The sequence below is a fragment of the Bufo gargarizans genome, chromosome 1 (genome assembly GCF_014858855.1).
Source record: "Bufo gargarizans isolate SCDJY-AF-19 chromosome 1, ASM1485885v1, whole genome shotgun sequence".
NCBI lineage: Eukaryota > Metazoa > Chordata > Amphibia > Anura > Bufonidae > Bufo > Bufo gargarizans.
The window spans coordinates 751,892,891-751,913,851 of NC_058080.1; the positions used below are offsets into that span (position 1 = coordinate 751,892,891).

The following is a 20,961-nucleotide window of genomic DNA, read 5'->3' on the forward strand; positions in this document are numbered from 1 at the left end:
TGGGAGTATATAGAAGGACACAAGGACCTGTACAAGGAGGCCATGATGGAGGAGCACCAGCCTCTTATATCACAAGGTGAGAGCCGTCATGTGCAGTGTGTACACGTGTGTGCAGTGACATGTAATGGAGGAGCACCAGCCTCATTATATCACAAGGTAAGAGCCGTCATGTGCAGTGTATACACGTGTGTGCAGTGACATGTAACTGGAGGAGCACAGGCCTCTTATATCACAAGGTAAGAAGCCGTCATGTGCAGTGTATACACGTGTGTGCAGTGACATGTAATGGAGGAGCACCAGCCTCTTATATCACAAGGTAAGAGCCGTCATGTGCAGTGTATACACGTGTGTGCAGTGACATGTAATGGAGGAGCACCAGCCTCGTATATCACAAGGTAAGAGCCGTCATGTGCAGTGTATACACGTGTGTGCAGTGACATGTAATGGAGGAGCACCAGCCTCTTATATCACAAGGTAAGAGCCGTCATGTGCAGTGTATACACGTGTGACATGTAATGGAGGAGCACCAGCCTCTTATATCACAGGGTGAGAGCCGTCATGTGCAGTATATACACGTGTGTGCAGTGACATGTAATGGAGGAGCACCAGCCTCGTATATCACAAGGTAAGAGCCGTCATGTGCAGTGTATACACGTGTGTGCAGTGATATGTAATGGAGGAGCACCAGCCTCTTATATCACAAGGTAAGAGCCGTCATGTGCAGTGTATACACGTGTGTGCAGTGACATGTAATGGAGGAGCACCAGCCTCTTATATCACAAGGTAAGAGCCGTCATGTGCAGTGTATACACGTGTGTGCAGTGACATGTAATGGAGGAGCACCAGCCTCTTATATCACAAGGTAAGAGCCGTCATGTGCAGTGTATACACGTGTGTGCAGTGACATGTAATGGAGGAGCACCAGCCTCTTATATCACAAGGTAAGAGCCGTCATGTGCAGTGTATACACGTGTGTGCAGTGACATGTAATGGAGGAGCACCAGCCTCTTATATCACAAGGTAAGACCTGTCATGTGCAGTGTATACACGTGTGTGCAGTGACGTGTAATGGAGGAGCACCAGCCTCTTATATCACAAGGTAAGAGCCGTCATGTGCAGTGTATACATGTGTGTGCAGTGACGTGTAATGGAGGAGCACCAGCCTCTCATATCACAGGGTAAGAGCCGTCATGTGCAGTGTGTACACGTGTGTGCAGTGACATGTAATGGAGGAGCACCAGCCTCTTATATCACAGGGTAAGAGCCGTCATGTGCAGTGTGTACACGTGTGTGCAGTGACAAACTTTGGGGCGCAGCTTAAACTGTAAATAAATGTGAATAAGAACTGAAGGAAATGATCTGTAAATCTCATAGGTTTTCTGTACAATAGATGATAGAACAGATGATGAAAGTGAGACATTTTACCAATTCATAAAAAAACATAACGCATCTCAAGATGTTTGTACAGAGGCAGCAAAAGGCTGAAAAAATAAGCGGTGCTAATAAAAAACAGCTGGAGGAGCAATGTGCAACTAAGGCCTCATACACACGGCCGGTGTGCGTCCGTTCCGTGTATTGAGGACCGCAAATTGCGTGCGGCGGCCAGGACGGATCCAAAGCCATTTAACTTGAATGAATCCGTGATCCGTCTGCAACGCAAAAAAATAGAACATGTTCTATTTTTTTGCGGTGTGGAGGCACAGACAGAAACACCATGGAAGCACTCCGTAGTGCTTCCATGGGGTTCAGTGCCTCCATTCCGCACCGCATCTCCGGAATTGCGGACCCATTCAAGTGATTCAAGCCGATGCCCCGTGTATTGGGGACCCGCCGTATGCATGAGGCCTAAGTGACATGACCGGGTATAAAGAGAGGCAGAGTCTCCCAGAAGCAAAGATGGGCAGAGGTCACCAATCCGTGAGAAACTGCATAAAAAATTGTGGAGTAATTTCAAAATCATGTTCCTCAAAGTAAAGTTGAGGAACCTTTAACCACTTCACATCCGGGCCATTTGCCCCCTTCCTGACCAGGCTTAATTTTGCAAATCTGACATGTGTCACTTTATGTGGTAATAACTTTAGAACGCTTTTACTTATCCAAGTCTTTCAGAGATTGTTTTCTCGTGACACATTGTACTTCATGATAGTCCTAAATTTCATTCAATATATTTCACCTTTATTTATGAAAAAAATCCCAAAATTTTGAAGAATTCGCAATTTTCTAAATTTAAATTTCTCTACTTTTAAAACAGAAAGTGATGCCTCATAAAATATTTATTACTTAACATTCCCCATATGTCTACTTTATGTTGGCATCATTTTGGAAATGTCATTTTGTTTTTTTAGGACGTTAGAAGGCTTAGAAGTTTAGAAGCAATTCTTCAAATTTTTAAGAAAATTGCCAAAACCCACTTTTTAAGGACCAGTTCAGGTCTGAAGTCACTTTTTGGGGCTCACATAGTGGATACCCCCATAAATGACCCCATTGTAGAAACAACCCCTCAAGTTACTTAAAACCGATTTTGCGAAGTTTGTTAACCCTTTAGGCGTTCCACAAGAATTAAAGGTAAATGGAGATTACATTTTAGAATTTTACTTTTTTAGCAGATTTTCCATTTTAATCCAATTTTTTCTTTAACACATCGATGGTTAACAGCCAAACAAAACTCAATATTTATTACCCAGATTCTGCGGTTTACAGAAACACCCCACATGTGGTCATAAACTGCTGTATGGGCACACGGCAGGGCACAGAAGAAAAGGAACTCCACATGGTTTTTAGATGCCATGTCCCATTCGAAGCCCACCCTGGTGCACCCTTACAGTAGAAACTGCCAAGAAGTGACCCCATTTTGGAAACTAGGGGATAAGGTGCCAGTTTTATTGGTACTATTTTGGGGTACATATGAGTTTTTGATCTCTCATTATAACACTTTATGGCTCAAGGTGACCAAAAAATTTGTTGTTTTAGCACAGTTTTTATTTATTTATTTTTACAGCGTTCACCTGAGGGGTTCGTTCAAGTGACATTTTTATAGAGCAGATCATTACGGACGTGGCGATACCTAATATGTATACTTTTTCTTATTTATTTAAGTTTTACACAATAATAGCATTTTTGAAACAAAAAATATGTTTTAATATGTCCATGTTCTGAGAGCTATAGTTTTTTTATTTTTTGAGCGATTTTCTTATGTAGGGGCTCATGTTTTCCGGTATGAGGTGACGGTTTTATTGGTACTATATTGTGGGACATACGCCTTTTTGATCACTTGGTGTTGCACTTTTTGTGATGTAAGGTGACAAAAATGGCTTTTTTGGCTTTTTTTTTACGGCGTTCACCTAAGGAGTTAGGTCATGTGATATTTTTATAGAGCTGGTTGTTACGGACACGATGATACCTAATATGTATACTGTTTTTGTATACTGTTTTTTTATTTATTTCACTTTTACACAATGATATAATTTTTTGGGTTTCAAAAATGCTGTTTTAGTGTCTCCATGTTCTGAGAGCTATAGTTTTTTTTTATTTTGTTTTTTTGATTTTCTTATGTAGGGGCTCATTATTTGCGGGATGAGGTGACAGTTTTATTGGTACCATTTTGTGGGACATAGGCCTTTTTGATCACTTGGTGTTGCACTTTTTGTGATGTAGGGTGCCAAAAATGGCTTTTTGACATATTTTTATTTATTTTTTTCATGGTGTTTATCGGACTGGGTCAATCATGTGATATATTTATACAGCCGACAGTTACAGACGTGGCAATTCCAAATATGTTTTTTTTTTTTTTTTTTTTTGTATTTCCTACATTTTTTTTTACACTTTGCGTCATTTAAGACCTCTGGGGGACATTTACGGCACTTTTTTTTTTTTTTTTTTTCACTGACATAGTAGCCCCAGTTACAGGAGAAATACACCCCCCAGAGAGGATGTACAGCGGTATACTGCACTGTACAGCCTCAGTGCAGGGCTGATCGAGGTCTGTGAAAGACCTCACAGCTCCGGCACTCACCCGGCCCCTGTGATCACATGACTGCCGGGCCGGAACAGGAAGAGCATAGCTTTGCGAGCGCTGTGTATACAGCGATCTAGAAGGCAGGGACACCTTGGCACTGTCCCTGCCTTCTCTAAGGGTTGCCCTGCTGTCACTGACAGCGGGCCCCCCGCTCTGCAGCTGCACGATTAGCATGCAGCTGCGATCTCTGAATGGACGTTCAGGAACGTCCATTTAGAAATAGAGAACCACCGCCCGGATGTTTATATTCAATAGGCGGACGGGAGGTGGTTAATTTCCCACCATCTACAGGACATAATATCATCAAAAGGTTCAGGGAATCTGGAGAAATCCACGTGTACAAGGCCGATGGTCAGTATTGGATGCTCGTGGTCTACGGGCCTTCGTGCAGCACTGCGTTAATAACAGGCTGATTCTGTACTGGAAATCACTGCATGGGCTCAGGAACATTCCAGAAATCACTGTGACCGCAGTTCACCATGTAATCCACAAATGCAAGTTTTTTTGTCTTTGTCCGTTCCATTTTTCTTTGCGGCCCATATGTGGAACCATTTATTTTAATGGGGCCGCAAGCAAAACGGAAATGAATCCGTGTGCATTCCGTGTCCATGTGTCTGTATGTCCGTTCCACAAAAATATAGAACATGTCCAATTACTGTCCGTTTTGCAGACAGAGATAGGACATTTCTGCAGGAGCCAAAAAAAAATGGTGGCGTGCCCTCGGGCAGAATCAGTGTTTTGTGCATCTGCAGACTGCAAAACACTTGCGGCCGTGTGCATGAGCCGTAAAGCTGAGAATTAGTCTTATGTCAATACAATCCAGAAACACCGCCGTTTTCTCTGGGCCAAAGCTCATTTACAATGGAGGCAAAATGGAAAAGTGTTCTGTGGTCAGATGAACCAAAATGTAAAATCTCCGGATGCTGTGGGGTTCCCCCATATGCAGATATGGAGGCGGCGTGGTATTACCACTCTTGCACATATCACAGATAGGGGGTCTCTTTGTTCCTAACAATATTTACAGGCCACTTATAATTTTCCTAGTCATGTACTGTATAATTATTATCAACTGAAACATGCCTTCCGGGCACAATTTGGGGGCCTTGATCTGTTTTTCACAACTCCACTCCTTGAGGGTATGGCGAGCAGTAAAGACCTCAGGAAACCACTGTCAGCATTCTATGGATATACCACCCGGAGTTTTACACCAATGTGAGATATAATATTACAGAAATGGCAAAGGGACATCCCAGATCTGGATGAGGATGATTGTAAGGCTCTCCGGACTGCTACAGAGACCAGTTATTACGTGTTAAGTTTACACATAGGATTTATTATACCCCTCACAGACTGTTTGTTGTTAGGGGCATTGCCTTTGGCTGAGTGTCTCAGATGCCGTATGGCTGGCGGATGGCACGATGCTACACATGTTCTGGGACTGTAGAGTATTACGGCCATATTGGAGAGAGGTTCTGGGGTTTATGGAGACTAATCTGACCAATCAAATATACTGAGTCCCAAGGTTTGCCTCTTTGGCTCGTTGATGACCTTCCTCTTACTGTGGCTTTATGCACCTTACTTAAACTACTGTTCTATTATGCAAAACAGGTTATCCTATATAATTGGAAGCACCCAAAGAGGCCCACCAAAAATGCCTGGCTTAGAGAGGTGAATACAGTGCTCCCACTTTTTAAGCTCACCTATTTATCCCGAGTTTGTCCTGATAAATTTGACAAGGTCTGGGGACCTTTGTTAAGGATTCCTCCCACTGGTTTGGGATCTTTGACTCCCTAAGTTTTACTTCTTTTAGACGGTTGCCCCCCCCCCCCCACCTTTTTCCCCGTCCTTCTCTGCTTTTTTTGTTGGTTTGTTTTTACTGTTGTTAGGGAAAAACCTCTAAGGCTATTGTTGGTGGCGATTGGGCTGTTTGTTGTTCTAGATCACACGCAAGAAACCGTTTACTAATGCTATTACTTTGAAGCCCAGTTGCACAATGTTTAGTTCATTTCTATGTATTTAAGATTAAGAAAAGTTTAAGGAAATGGTGTCTTTACTATTGATGGCTAATTGTCCTATTGTCTGGAAATGTATATTTGTCATGGCTATGTTTTATACTTGCTTTGTATACAGAATTTCCTTCTACATACCGTTTCATTGAATAAACTGTCCTTTAAAAAAAAATATATAAACAACAGACACTAGGGCTGCACGATATGGGAATTTTGTGCGATTGCGATTAGGGCCCTAAAAATTGCTGATAACGATATGCGATGCGATATTTTAAAGGAATTGTGCTAGAGGTCTATTGGCTTGGATTTTCCCATATGAGCCGCTGACACGGCTGGGTATGACATAGTTATGGGGGATCTGTGGATGACGCTGTGTTGTGGGGGATCTGTGGAGGGTGCTGTTATATGGGGGATCTGTGGAGGACGCTGTTATGTGGGGGATCTGTGGAGGACGCTGTTATGTGGGGGATCTGTGGAGGACGCTGTTATATGGGGGATCTGTGGAGGACGCTGTTATATGGGGGATCTGTGGAGGACGCTGTTATATGGGGACCTGTGGAGGACGCTGTTATATGGGGGATCTGTGGAGGACGCTGTTATGTGGGGGATCTGTGCAGGACGCTGTTATATGGGGGATCTGTGGAGGACGCTGTTATATGGGGGATCTGTGGAGGACGCTGTTATATGGGGGATCTGTGGAGGACGCTGTTATATGGGGGATCTGTGGAGGACGCTGTTATATGGGGGATCTGTGGAGGACGCTGTTATATGGGGGATCTGTGGAGGACGCTGTTATATGGGGGACCTGTGGAGGACGCTGTTATGGGGGACCTGTGGAGGACGCTGTTATATGGGGGATCTGTGGAGGACGCTGTTATGGGGGACCTGTGGAGGACGCTGTTATATGGGGGACCTGTGAATGGCACTGTTATAGGGGATGTGTGGAGGACACTATGAATGCAATGCTCTGCAGCGAGCGGCAGCGACGTCACTTAGTAACGCTCCTGCTTCCTGAAGTGGGAGGAGCGTTACTAAGTGACGTCAGTCACGCGCCGGCCGGCCACCTCGCTGCCGCTCGCTGCAGAGCATTGCATTTATAGTGAGTACAGAGGCCGGACCTGTTAGGAGAGAGATTGTTTCACCCACACACACACTAGTAAAACACTTTACACGCAAAAGGCAGTTATGTGCGCGGGGCCCCTTTTATATATAATCGCTGCATTTTCCGGTCGGCCAAATCGCCATATCGCATTTGCCGATTATCACGATTCGATTATTTTTTCGATTTATCGTGCAGCCCTAACGGACAAAGTATCCTGCCAACTAAGGAGGAGATGGACCATCCAGCTTATCAGCGCACAGTTCAGAAGCCTGCATCTCTGATGGTTTGGGGTTACATTAGTGCCAATGGTGTGGGCATCTGTAATAGATCAGTGATTGTGGCCAATGTGACATGTAACTAGTTTGACATTTGTACCAAACCTTAAGGGCGTTATTCTGGCACCTCCCCAGTATTCACCCTTCAACCCCTGTACAAGGTGACCAGACTTCTACTTCCTGGTATGGTCCTGATGTACTTGGCAGATAACATTCAAGAATCAGGAACTTGAAAAACAGTAGGAGGCTTTGGAACTTCAAAATGCACCCAAACCACAGATACAGTCTGAACAGGATCTAAGACTAGGTTCATGGGCCCTGGTACAAGAGTTCAGCTTGCCCCTCCCCCCCTCAGTGCTTTGGGGCAAGGGAGTACCTAGCCTTTCTACTGCCTGAAGTAAAAACTGAAATGAGTCCCCCCATGCCAAATTCTCAACCTAACCTAACAAAACACAGAAAGTAGAACTTGTGTGAATGCTACCTTCTCTTCTAACAGCTGCTCAGCAAGGGTGCTGGGAGTCAGACCCCCGGCTGATCTGATGTCGATGACCTTTCCTGAGGATAGTTTATCAATAGTAAAAAGAGGACAACCCCTTTAAAGACATACTTGGAAAACATTACTTACTGCTCTACAAATCGTACAGGAGAATACTGCCCCACATGTACCGCTTACATCCAGTGACGTCTCCTCTGATATAGATACTCGTTCCTCATCTTCTCCATTCAGACCAGACCACCATGATGATTTCTTTCAGCCATCTCCTCTGTGCAGAGTTTGACAAACGGACATCTGAGTTTCCTACTTTTCCATCATCCTCCCACAGTTAGAACACCCCATACTGTGCCCGCTGTGTGCCCCATTATTATACTGCAGAAACAGTCCTCCTGAAAAGTTTCACAAATAGAAATAATTATCTGCCAAAGTGCATAGTGTTAAGTGTCCCCAATAGTAATAATGCCCCCATTGTCCATCAATGTGCCTCAGTACAAAAAAATACCCCCTTATAGTGTGTGCCAGTACAAAAAATACCCACTTACCTTTTAGATCAGACCCCAAAACAGATCCTCAGATCAGACCCCAATATCAAACCCCTGATCAGACCCCCCCATCTCAGACCTCCATTATACCTACAGATTCCCATATCACACCAGACACTATATCAGACCTCAGACAGACCCCAATTAGACCTCCAGACCCCCATATCAGACCTCAGACCAGACCACCATTAAATATCAGACCAGACTTCCAGATCCCCATATCAGACTTTAGAGCAGATTTGAAAATAAATAAATTAACTTACCTCTCCTGCTGCCACTCTCCCCGGTCAGGTGGTCTCTCAGCTCGCTTCTCTTCTAGGGGCAGTGCTCCATATGGCGACCATAATGGTCGCCAATGCGACTTAGAATTGCAAAATGGCAACAAGACTTTGTAGTGTAATTTGCGCCTAGACCCTCAGCTGCTCTGCCTGTTTAAGAAAAAAAAAGGCTTTCATCTAGCAGACATACGCTGCAGACATCTGCTGCATGCTGGCTTTATCTTCTGTGATTCCGTTTACTTTAAAGTAAAATGAACCACGGAAGAAAAAACTGGCGCGCTCCGGTGTCAGGAGAAAGCCCCGCCTACACGCTTCACCATTGGCTGATGGGTCTAACCCGTGAACCACAATCTGCCGGTCTGCTAGGTGAGGAGAGCTTCTCCCACTGATTCGGCAGAGCCGTCTGTGCCGGTGTACACTGCAGACATGGGGCGCTCCTGTGTCCGCGGGATCAGGTACTTCAGAGGCTGCTCGGGAGGAGGGGGGGGGGGGAATTCATTGGGGTAGTTAATGATAACCACACTTTTTTATGTATGTAATTCTGCTCTCCTGGAGATTTTTTTTATTTATTTTTTATTTGTATTTTACTATATCTTATAAAGTGTATTCTTATTTTATATATATATATATATCACATAGTGCCCCCCATGACGTCATTAAGACACTGACACTATAGGACTGCCTCTAGGATACTCCTATGGGGTCGGATAACTCTAGACACACTCGGCGGCATCTACGTTCAGGGCTAGTCTGACAGGTCATGGAAATGAGTGCACAACCCCTTTAACTGCGTGGGCTGTAGCTTAGAAAACCCCATGCTCCTAAGCATCCCAGCTATATTATATGTAAAAAATTCTATTTGGCTCCTAAATTTTTCAGGTTAGGAGCCAATGGCTCCTTGATATTTTTTTTTAAGTCTGGAGCACTGAGGGGCCTGTGCTGCACAGTTTCCTGACTGGTCACAGTGTGCTCTGTATGTCCTGACACTGTAGGCAGCCAGGACACAGCAGTACGGGCCCCGAGAAGAGCAGGCAGGGTGGAGGGCTAAGTACAGCGCTTCACTCCCCCACCTCCAGACTAGTGAGCGCCACTAGCTTAGGGGCCCGGTTGCAACTGCGACCCCCTATAACTATGCCAGTGAAGACTGTTATACTTTCATAGAGAATCCCTGTAAGAATTCTGAGGAAATATTTCTATTTTTCTTAATTTATAAAGTTTTTGTTGCAGTTTTTTTTAACTAAAGCCAGAAGTGCATTCAAAATTAATGACCTGCTGTATTCACATCAGCCTAATATGAATGTCATAAGTTTGTCTGCTCTAATGTTTGGGGAAAAAAATCACACATTCCAATTTTTATCTTCACAGAGAATCCAAATAAGAATTCTGAGGAAAACTTCATGTTATCATTAAATTATAATGTAGAAGAAGAAGATATGCTGCTCTCTACCGGAGAAAACCTCATTGCCCTTAATGTACATCCAGGACTTCACAGTACAGATCTGTCATATTATCCCTCTAATCATGAGGAACCTTTTCCTAACCAATCACAGATTGTTACCTCAAGTATAAGTCAGAAAGGGGGTGAAAGGTTTCATTGTGGTAAAGAGTTCACAAAAAGCTCAGGTCTTTCTACACACAGAAGAATTTATACAGGAGAGAAGTCCTATTCATGTTCAGAATGTGGAAAATGTTTTACACAGAAAGCACATCTTGTTAAACATAAGATAATTCACTCAGGGGAGAAGCCGTATTCATGTTCAGAATGTGGGAAATGTTTTACAGATAAATCAACTCTTGTTAGACATGAGAGAAGTCACACAGGAGAGAAGCCATATTCATGTTCAGAATGTGGGAAATGTTTTGCACAAAATTCAGATCTTGGTAAACACAAGAGAAGTCACACAGGAGAGAAGCCATATTCATGTTCAGAATGTGGGAAACTTTTTACACGGAAATCATATCTTATTTCTCATAAGAGAAATCACACAGGAGAGAAACCGTACTCCTGTTCAGAATGTGGGAAACTTTTTACACAGAAATCATGTCTTGTTACACATAAGAGAAGTCACACAGGAGAAAAGCCATATTCATGTTCAAAATGTGAGAAATCTTTTGTAGATAAATCAGGTCTTGCTAAACATAACAGAAGTCACACAGGAGAGAAGCCATATTCATGTTCAGAATGTGGGAAATGTTTTGCACAAAAATCAGATCTTGGTAAACACAAAAGAAGTCACAAAGGAGAGAAGCCATATTCATGTTCAGAATGTGGGAAATGTTTTACACGGAAATCAGATCTTGTTGAACATAAGAGAATTCACACAGGAGAGAAGCCATTTTCATGTACAGAATGTGGCAAATGTTTTACACAGAAAGCACATCTTGTTAAACATAAGGTAATTCACACAGGGGAGAAGCCATTTTCATGTTCAGAATGTGGCAAATGTTTTAAAGAGAAAGCATATCTTGTTAAACATGAGAGAATTCACACAGGGGAGAGACCATTTTCATGTTCAGAATGTGGCAAATGTTTTACACAGAAATCACCTCTTGTTAGACATGAGAGAATTCACACAGGAGAGAATCCATATTCATGTTCAGAATGTGGAAAATCTTTTAAAACAAAATCAAATCTTCTTACACATGGGATAAGTCACATGGCAGAGAAGCCATATTCATGTTCAGAATGTGGGAAATGTTTTAAAGCCAAAGCATATCTTTTAACACATGAGAGAAGTCACACAGGAGAGAAACCATATTCATGTTCAGAATGTGGAACATATTTTACAGACAAATCAAATCTTCTTAGACATAAGAGAGTTCACACAGGAGAGAAACCATATTCATGTTCAAAATGTGGAAAATGTTTTATACAAAAATCTAATCTTGTTAAACATCAGATATGTCACACTGGATAAAATTAGAGACGAGTACATGTCTTGAAATACGTTTTGGGTCAGATTCAAATGAATAAGTCAATTAACAGCCTGTTTAAAGGGAATCTTTCACCAACTTTTTACTAGCTTTACATGGTAAAACTACTCTGATCATAAATGTTTGTCACCAGGGTGTGCACTGAATTTATCCATACCTCTCTAGTCTTCTCCCCTTATGTTATGGTGCTTAAATACCAAATCTGTACAGAACATATCCCCAAGGCAAGAGCCTGCAAAAGGGAATGTAACGTGGCTTGTTTCGATCAAGCATTCTACCTATTTTTGTTGGAGCAGCAGCAGTAAAGTATAGAAGTTAACAGATAAGGCAGGAGATGTGCAGCTGTGTAGGGGTAGTAAAAAAGGCAGCAGGGGCAGTAGTAGCTGCAAGGGCAGCAGTACAGTATGGAACCTGACAGACAGGAGAGGAGATTTGTGGCTGTGTAGAGGTAGTAGAAATGGCAGCAGGGGCAGTAGTAGCTGCAATGTCAGCAATACAGTATAAAACTTGAGGGACAAGGCAGGAGATGTGTGGCGATGTAGGGGTCATAGCAGTGGCAGCACAGTATGGAACCTGATAGACAAGGCAGGAGATGTCTTTATAGGAGTTAGTTAGTGCATTGCAGAAATAGATGACAGATACAGTCAGGGAACTGCACTGAAATTCAGAATTACTGGGTGAGGAGACAGGGAGAAGTAGTTTCAACATCCCCATTGATGATCCAATCTCCCCATCGGCCTCACTTTCCTTCTATAACCTCCTTTCTCGGCCTCAAACAAGCTCACTTCCTCATGCCTCTGCTCACTCCCTGACTTTATTAGCTGATGCTTCCAACTTTCTGACCACAATCTTCTTTCCTTTACTATATAAATCTCTCACTGTTCTCATGACCGTCCTACTTTTCACACAGACAGAAACCTACTCAGCATTAACTCCCAGCAGCCTATTGGATAAAAAATAATAATGAGATTCTTCAGTGGCTGATACCTTTTATTGGCTAACTGAAAAGGTTATTTTTTTAGTTAGCCATTAAAAGTTATCAGCCACTGAGGAATCTCATTCCTTTTTTTGTATATTCTATTTACTGGGCCACCTCTTGTGCGGATCTGGCTGCCGATCATTACAACCAGACCCTCAAAACCATCCTGGCACACACCTAAATACATTTTCTCCAGTGGTTCTCTAGGTGTGCAGATTTTCTCCATTAAAAATGTATATTTAACTCTGCCCCCTATCTGCTCACTTTAAAATAACAAAAAATGGTTACTATCACTGATCTTTGTGCTGAAGACCTGGCCACTTACTTCAGAGATAAAAAAAAAAAAAAAAGGCAGCAGGAAATAATCTCACAGTCTCTGACCGGCTTTGATCCCCCTCCATCCTAATCAGGGACAATCAGGTCAATTCCCAACTTCTTTAGGTTCAAATGTGCCTAAAAAACACATCTTTTCAGGCAGACTTATTATGTTCCCTAAACTGTCCGCTCCCTGTTTTATTCCCTCGTCCTTTATTCTTCATATTCGAACACCATCTTCTGACCGTAATCTGTGCACTGGCTGATGCAGCTCCGTCTGCACTGCTCTATCTAGTACTAAGGTGGCCGGACCACTTTATAAAACAATCAGTTTTTCCCTTTTTGTCACCCATTGCTCCTAGATTGTAAGCTCTTGTGAGCAGGATCCTTACTTCTTGTAAATTAGCCTCTAATTCTGTGATGTCTATTTTGATTTGCACGTGAACCCTCTGAATAATAAAGCTCCAGTGGAATATGGTGGTGCTATATAAATAAAGATTATTATTAGTTTTACATTATATAGGGACAGTTTTATGGATGTATGCAGTAAGGATAGCGCCTAACAGTGAGCCGTCTTCTGGTTACAGTGCACTGAAGAAAGGTTTTCTTAATATATCAAACCCCGATTGTGGGTAATATTAAAAATGTAAAAAAATAAGCACCACTTTCTAATGTTAATCTGTTTTCCCTTAGTCCTAACAGCAGCACAATAATGGGGTGTTTCTGCCAGGGGTGTCATGGCCAGGGGTGCACTGCTCATGAAGCAAAGTGAGGTGATGGCCTTGGGCAGGCCCTCTTCTAGCACTGCAAGGGAGCAGCAATCTGGGTCAGACTGGCCTCTGGCTCCCCCTTTTCCTCCTCACTGGACATGTGCTACAGGCAATCTGCCTGCCCTGCAGTGCTACTGCCATCCCAATCATTTTTGCATCCACATAATAAACTAAGAAATCCAGAGAGAGAGAGATACTGACAGATCCTCTGCGGATCCTAGGTTGGTGAGCCCTACTCAGTAAGGAGATGTCCATGTGTGCTAAGCAGGAGGAGTGTGTAGCCACTTCACACACTGTGAGGGGTCAGTGTGACCTGTCCTTTATGAAAGGTAGAGAAATATGCCTGAACTGGAGGGTAGGAGAGAGTCCTGTGTACATGTCACTGTGCAATATGCCTAGTCATATCTTTATGTATGCTTAACAGGCCTGGTCGTACCTTTATATGTGTCTAACAGGCCTGGTCGTCACTGTACATATATCTAACAGGCCTGGTCATACCTTTATATATGTCTAACAGGCCTGGTCATACCTTTTATATATGTCTAACAGGCCTGGTCATAGCTTTATATGTGTCTAACAGGCCTGGTAGTACCTTTTACATATATCTAACAGGCCTGGTCATACCTTTATATATGTCTAACAGGCCTGTCTGTATCTTTATATATGTCTAACAAGCCTGTCTGTATCTTTATATATGTCTAACAGGCATGGGCGTAGCTATAGAGGGTGCAGAGGTAGCAGTCGCTACTGGGCCCAGGAAACTGAGAGGGCCCAAAGACCCTTGTTCCACATAAGCACTGAGGGTCCATAGGCCTTTTAGCTACGCCTGCTTAACAGGCCTGGCTTTACCTTTATACAATCAAAGTTTAAAATCTAAGGTCAGATCTTTAGCAAACTTCTACAACATATAAATAGTTTGTTCTTGATTTTCTGACATGGATATTGGAAATCTACAACATTGGCGTGGTAGGTGGATCCTCCAGTTTACTTTTTGACTCTGGAGGCATAAATGCTAGGTTTCCACCTGGTCATAGCCAGATGGATAAAAACATTTTAGGCCATGTATTTATGTGGGGCCTTATCAAGAGGTTCAAAAAGAAGATGATCTTAAAACTTTTAGGACTAAGGCCAAGTCCTATTTTGACACAGATCTAAGTATGGAAGGCCATATGTTAGCAAACCTTTCAGGAACCTTTTCATCAAGGACTCTTGTGACGAGGATAAACTTGCATAATGGACAAAATCTTTACTCTTTAGGTCCATAAACTTTATGCGGTCTCCAAATGCTTCCTGCAGGATAACTACGAGGCAGATAATCTGTGATTTGGAACTATCCACTCCATGAGTAGGATTCAAGCTGAATAGATTCACTTGATCTTTTACGTGGATTCATACCTGGCCTCTCATTACTATGTCTTAGAGGCCACTAGCTTCTTATAGTGTCTGTCCAGGTCCTGGCAGAGCTGAATGCTCTTGATTTGCAATGGGGGATATTTTCAGATATACCCTTAATGTATTTGAATAAGCTGGGAACATCTTTTTCATGGACTGAAAACCAGAGTGTGGCAAGGTCTTCATAATTGAATCAAAGAGGCCTATAAATAGTAATAGAGGATGATCCTCAGGTCTTGGTAGAGTTCAGTGCTCTAGACTCACGATCTGCAGTGTGGGAAGTCTCCAGTTACATCCTTAACTCAACTGAATGAATTGAGAAACATGACCGATTGGTAGAGACCCAAAGTGTGGCAAGGCCTTCAAGACTGTATCATAGAGGCCTCTATAACTCTCTTATAGAGGCTGGTTAACCTTTAGGCTGTCAGACTGAATCTTTCCAGATCTTGGCAGAGTTGAGTGCCCTAGACATCTGCACTAGGGGACGTCTCAATAGCCTTCTTGATTCATCTGCCTGAGTTGACCTCTTTAGCCTCAACGGTATGATGGCTGTAGTGTGGCCTAGTCTTGCCTAATTTTCATCAAAACCTTAGATATCGAGGAAACCGGAGGAAAATGTCAGCCAGGCTGAACCTCTAAGTAATGGACAGGGTATCCGCTGCCAAGCGATTGTATTCCTGATAAAATAAAAGGAATGTTTCCATCTTGGCACTGAACCTATTTGCCCTGAGTTAAATTACTGTTACTTCCCACATCTTGGCAATCTGCTTGATAATCTCTGGATTCAGAGACCATTTTCCTGGAACTACTAGACTCTGTTGGTCAGCAAAAATGTTGAGGGAGCCTCAAATAAGTACAGCAGACAGATGAATCAGTTTCAGTTCTGTCCATGCCATGCTCCTTCCCACTTCCTTAAGAACGGGTTCTGATCTGGTGCCATGTTTGTTGTTAATGCTCTTACACTGACTGCTTCCCCCTGAATCTGTGGGGCGAGTCAAACAGCATCTTCTATACCATTAAAGGTGCTGTCCGAAATTTTCTTACTGATGACCTATCCTCAGGATAGGTCATCAGTATCTGATTGGTGGGGGTCCGACACCTGGGACCCCCACCAATCAGCTTTTTGAGAAGACAGCGGCTCTCCTGTGAGTGCTGTGGCCTGCTCTCTGCTTTTTCTAGGCCGGTCACGACACGTCATGTTGCCTAGGTGTAGCTCAGCTCTATTTAAGTGAATGAGGCCGAGTGCAATACCAAGCACAACCACTATACAATATACGGTGCTGTGTTTGGTAACCTGCAAAAAGGCAGCAGTGCTCAAGGGACATCAGTACCTCCTCAAACAGCTAATCGGCGGGGTTCCGGGTGTCGGACCCCTACCGATCAGATATTGATGGCTTACCCAGAGGATGGGTCATCAGTAAAAAAACATCCTGGAAAACTCTTTTAAATTCTTTGAGGTTTGAGGAGAGAGACCTCTCTAGGAATTCAAGGAGTCCACTGACTTTTCAGTCCTCTAGGTGCAATACTCAACTAGTAGTGAATGCATCCAGAATGCAGAACACTTGTCTCTGAGAGGTTTCTACGATGTGAGAATTGACAAGCTTGAAATGACAGTCAACCTCCTGCCACCACAAGCAGCAAAACCTGCAGCAGCAGTAGCCAGTTCAGACTCCTCAACATGATAGAGCAGTTTCCTCACAAGCTGCGCCAGGCCGAGACCTCAATGCCCAGGTTCAGGCCTTCTCAGACTCTGGCCTGTCTCAGGTGCATACTGGTGTTCCTGACCTCATATACCTCTAAACAGGCAGACTAGATCAGGGGCCTAAAAATTCCCAGTATTCTCTTTCTTGCCAGTGTCATCTCAGAGAGGGTTTTCAGCATGGCAGGGGGCATGGTGACACCCAAACAGACCAAGTTGTCCTCTGCCAGTGTTGTAGAAAGGCGCAAGGGTCCGTCATTGACGGAAGGTGTGTGTCACCGAGATTCCTGGCCTCGGTGAGGTAACGGCCGGTAATTTTAAGTGTCAGCGGCAGTTAGTGCTGACTGACACAAATTGTTATTTAGTATGGCTGTAAAGCCGATCCGGGCCGGCTCTTACTGGGAGCAGCCAAAGTGCAGGGTGGGTAGCTTCTCCCCACGCTCCAGGCCGGGTTTTGGCTGGAATATAAAATCCCAGCCAGCAGTCTCAGCTGTGTGGATTTTACCTCCATCTGGCAGTGAAGCTGTGGAGCCTCTGTGCTCAAGGCTGAAGACTGCAAACAGGCGTGCAGGCCGCCTGGAAGAGGCCAGTGAACTTTTCAGTGGCTGAGCATTCAGCCGGGTGTGAACTGACAACTAGGATTCCAGGTGACCATTATTTTGGCTTGCTGTGAACAAGCGTAAAGACTATTATGTTGTTATGTTTTGCTGTGTGTGAACAAGCACCAAGACTGTTGTGTTTTTGATGAGTGTGAATAAAACACTGAAGTTGATTTACAACCTGGTTCCTTGCCTCTATACTGCGTCCGCTAACCTGTCTACCAGAGCAAAACCTCACAGTGTCCAAAACATGGCTTATGTCAAAATGAGGCCAATGAATAGATCTGTCCTTGCTGACGATGATGAGGTCAGTTCACATTTGCACTACTTCAACCACCAACATTTTGAGTTCAGGATATAGCTTATCAACATTGGGGTAGTGGTTCAGAGTAGAGTGATCAGGATGTGTGTGGACATGTAGTGCTGGGGTTTGTATGTTTGTAACGTAGTGTTCACACCAGTGTTGGACTTTAACCAGTATTCATCACGCTCCTCATCATCATCCACCTTGGGCAATTATCCACTAGAACGTGGTGGAAATACTACGTGTCTGTATCAGGCAACATTGCTACTAATTCCACGTGTGCTATCTATCCCATGGACCATCAGATCTGATCACAGTATAGAGGTCAGCTCGCTATGTGTGCAGTCTAGTTTCTCTAATACGTGGTGGTCGGGTACTGCAGTATATTCTATCTGCGACTCCCATTGGACAGTGGGCTATTGTTGTATAATACTCCCCATATCCCATTGTTGATAACGGTGATGCTTCCTTTTAGGATTGTTGGGGTCGCCTTAATCAAGACCCTGTTGGTGTTGTGTGAGGTCCAAATCGGCAGAAAGTACGAGCTCGGAGTGACTGCGACAAAGTCAGGATGTGAAGCTGAAGCAATCACTGGTTTATTATACAAAGGTATAATAAATCAAGAGCAAAAATAGGCATTTAGCCCATAGCTACCCCCCCCCCCCCTTCCCAAGGTTACAGAAACAAACTTGACATTAAAATAAAATTTCTGCTAACTACACGCTTATCTTTGTACGACTTACTGGTACAGGACGTGCATCATAACATCATAACTTGTTCTCTTGTTCTTAGTGCTTTTTCAGTAACTTGGCGTTCTTCCCCAAAGGTTGTGCCTGTCATCTCTTCACACGCATAAAGTAAAGCAAAGGGCAAACATCGCGGTGCACATACAAAATGGATGCTTGATCCCAACAGGATCTTTTATATATTTCTCCCAAGCCTCTGTCATAGGAGCTAAGTTACGTATTTTTTCGGACTATAAAACTGACCGAACTATAAGAAGCACCAAGGATTTGGAGTAGGAAAGTAAGTAAATAAAATATCCTTCATCAGATCTCAGAGCAGACCACCATTCTTTATTAGACCTCAAATCAGACCCCAAAATAAGACTCCCAAGCTCCATCAGACCTTAGATCAAACCCTCATCAGACACCCAAGCTCCATCAGCCTCAGATAAACCCCCAAAGCTCCATCAACCTTTAGATCAGACCCCCATCAACCTCAGATTTTTTTACACTTTTTAAATTTCCTTTAGGGCAATTCTTAGATTGTGTCTGTCATAGTCTATTAGAAGGCGGCTGCACACAGTATCCGGCAACCCCAATCGCTGCTACGGGGAGCCGTTGCAGGTCCGGAAGAGCATGGTCACAGGTTTTTTAGCTCCCAAATGCTGTGGTCGCATTTAACCATGGCATCTCAGGGGCTAAACATCTGTGATCGGCGTTATCGTCTATTGAAGACATTAGTCACAGGTATCTTCTGTTGTGTAAGTAAAAATCTGCTAACAGATGGTCTTTAACCCCGTTGTTACAGACGTATAAATGGGCATACAGTATACATAAGATAAATAGCTGTCATGGAGGAGGATCATCAATATGATATTCCTGGACATTGTCCCTGTAAATAAGACCATAGAAACCAACAAAAACACATTCCCCTCCAAACAGCAGGAATCAGGGCTAGAAGAATACCCAAAGCCAGATGCACTGAAGGCGCACGCAATGTGAACAGTGCTGGAGGTGACTCTAAGAGGAGCACTTCTTCCTGCTATCGAGATGCAATATCGAGGTTCCGGCCGCATGGATCTTACAACAGATAAAAGGCAACCTAAAAGCAACCATAGTCTCTGACTGTACAGGGGCAGGAGGAGCAGAGACGTCTACCTTGCAGTCAGTATAATTACCACCCTATGTCTAGTGTCATATGGGGTTAACCCCCCCATTTCTGGTTGTTCATCTCATACACGCGGCACCAATGTCACGGCTTCTCGCATCAGTCACCGGCATTACATTTCTCTCATGTCTCAGTCTGGCATCTTCCCACAGTACCAACACTCCGGTCAGCACCCTGGAGGTTCCGGGCTCATTCCCCATTGCTGGGTCGTTCATAAGCACCCCACATCATCCACATTCCCCCCCCCCCTCTCATGTTCAGGTGCACGGCCACAGGTGCTGCAGGGGTAGATTCCAGTTGGATCACAAACCGCTCGTTCCCACCTGGGCTAGGCATGCGGCACGCACTGGTCTGTTTTCACGCCAGGCACAAACTGTAATTTCATCAACAACCGTCATGATCCTCCGGGTCATGCATATGTACCATATACATTTCTCTTTTCATCACCCCATTTCATGTCTACCCTCCCCCCTTTTTCAGGCGGTCAACCCATATTGTATTTTGCACTACCGTGTATCCAGAGAATTTTTCTTGCTACCAGGTACATTCACCTGCTCGTTAACAAGTCTTCCTTACATTTCGGATGGTCCCGTTAGGGTCAGCATGCTGGCTTTAGGGGCACCTTTATCCCACTAGGTTAACCCCTTCTTGGCTTTGCCAGCAGTTAGTGGTCCCGCGAGGCCGACACCCCGCCTCGAACGTACAGAGGCACCCGCCCAACGCGCCACCTCGTTAGTAAGCCGCCTCGCATGTTGCATAGAGAGGGCCTCACCTGTCACTCCCTTCCCCTAGTTCTGTCTTACAGTCACCGAGAGGCCAACGCTCCCGCCACTACCACAAGTGGCCTCATCAACCCCTCGCGCCAAATCATAGGTAGAGCCTCTCAAGCCGCTTGGCAAATTAGCAGGGCCTCATCTGTCACCATGCAAGTGTAATTTTTCGCCTTACGGCCTAGCTAGCCTGCCAGCACGTTCCCGTATGTCCTCAAGCTAACCAACTCTTCTATTTTTCTTATGTCTCTGGATGGGTTAGAAAACTTCTCCCTGCCTGGCACCCCTGCTAGATCCGTCACTGCTACCCGGGGAGACGATCTAGCCAGTCCAGCATCCATCCGGTCCTGGACAATTCCGCGCATCACGGCGGAGTTGAGGAAACGGCATGTTCCCTTCCCCGCCACGGCAAGGAAAGCGGAACTGTTCCGGCTGCTGCGCGCATCAGCCGATAATAGGGATGCAGGGGAAGGACCCAACCAGTCCGGCATCGGGGACATCCATGCCATGCTGGCCTCTCTGATGACATCCATGTCGACAGTCAACGACAGGTTGGAGAGGCTAGAATCAGTCACCACGACCCTTTCCT

At 44.2% G+C, this 20,961-nt stretch overlaps 2 protein-coding genes across 2 annotated transcripts in view; one reads left to right on the forward strand and one right to left on the reverse strand.

The window, feature by feature from the left end:
* Nucleotides 1-20,961, reverse strand: part of LOC122925098 (oocyte zinc finger protein XlCOF6-like) — an 818,943-nt gene that overhangs the window by 703,293 nt on the left and 94,689 nt on the right. The window lies entirely within an intron of this gene.
* Nucleotides 21-13,437, forward strand: LOC122925116 (gastrula zinc finger protein XlCGF26.1-like). Its single transcript, XM_044276642.1, has 2 exons — nucleotides 21-76; nucleotides 10,083-13,437. The coding sequence occupies exons 1-2, from the start codon at nucleotides 43-45 to the stop codon at nucleotides 11,633-11,635; spliced, it is 1,587 nt and encodes a 528-aa protein (XP_044132577.1). The 5' UTR covers nucleotides 21-42; the 3' UTR covers nucleotides 11,636-13,437.

Bases quoted from the DNA above. Each gene is read 5' to 3' on its own strand.
- LOC122925116 (XM_044276642.1), top strand. From the start codon at position 43: ATGATGGAGGAGCACCAGCCTCTTATATCACAAG. The intron at 77-10,082 runs GTGAGAGCCGTC...TTATCTTCACAG, and splicing joins CCAGCCTCTTATATCACAAG to AGAATCCAAATAAGAATTCT.